General features: G+C 34.7%; 1 protein-coding gene across 1 annotated transcript in view; it reads left to right on the forward strand.

The window, feature by feature from the left end:
* Positions 1–1,066, forward strand: part of LOC106470540 (dynein heavy chain, cytoplasmic-like) — an 83,678-nt gene that overhangs the window by 53,839 nt on the left and 28,773 nt on the right. The window contains exon 37 of the mRNA XM_022399145.1: positions 406–609. Coding sequence (XP_022254853.1) covers positions 406–609 — 204 coding nt within the window. The remainder of the gene's footprint in view (positions 1–405; positions 610–1,066) is intronic.

A 1,066-nucleotide genomic window follows, 5' to 3' on the forward strand; every position in this document is an offset into this window, starting at 1 on the left:
CTCCATTACCTATTCACTTTGAACATCATCCAACCTCCATCTTGTCTGTTGTAAAAGGTTCAGTGAGACGTTGCTGCTATTCTTGCTCCAGCATTAACCAAAAGTAAAACCTAAAACTCCATTACCTATTCACTTTGAACATCATCCAACCTCCATCTTGTCTGTTGTAACTGGTTTAGCGAGACGTTGCTGCTATTCTTGCTCCAACATTAATCAAAAAGTAAAACCTAAAACTCCATTACCTATTCACTTTGTTCGTCACTCAACCTCCACCTCGTCCATGTAACAGGTTCAGCGAGACGTTGCTGCTATTCTTGCTCCAGCATTAACCAAAAGTAAAACCTAAAACTCCATTACCTATTCACTTTGAACATCATCCAACCTCCATCTTGTCTGTTGTAACAGGTTCAGCGAGACGTTGCTGCTATTCTTGCTCCACATTTCACATCTGATGGTTTAGTGATCAGGGCTCTGGAGTTTGCTATGCGGCAGGAACATGTGATGGACTTCACCAGGTTACGAGCTCTGGGATCATTGTTTTCTATGCTTAACCAGTCGTGTAGAAATATTCTGAACTATAACCATACTCATCCTGACTTCCCCATGCAGGTGAGTTATTGTTAAACTTAAATAGCTTCATATCAATAATTTTTGACATGTATTTTTATATACTGATATTAAAACAAGGAAATGTACCGTTTTGTTAGTTACAAAACTTTATTTTACTATGTATTTGTTTAATTTATTTTAAGGATTATTCATTTATAAATTTTATAAAGTTTTTAATCCTCCTTTGATTTATGTCCCATGTGGAAATTGTTACTGAAATGAAATATTACTATGTGAAAGAGTAATGCAACAACATTGTGTTTAGCGACTCTAAACTATATAAAGGATACATGAAAAATGAAACCCCTACCTAGTCTTAAAAGCTTCAGAAAGTTCTAAGTCTATTTTTGTTCCATTTTAATCTCAGTTATTAAAGGAAGTTTGAAGAAATAAGCCACTAGTGTATCTAAAACTTACAGCTTATTCTTAGGATAAATTACTTAAAAATGTGATTGTA

Source organism: Limulus polyphemus, unplaced genomic scaffold (genome assembly GCF_000517525.1).
Source record: "Limulus polyphemus unplaced genomic scaffold, Limulus_polyphemus-2.1.2 Scaffold4073, whole genome shotgun sequence".
NCBI classification, from domain to species: Eukaryota; Metazoa; Arthropoda; class Merostomata; order Xiphosura; family Limulidae; genus Limulus; species Limulus polyphemus.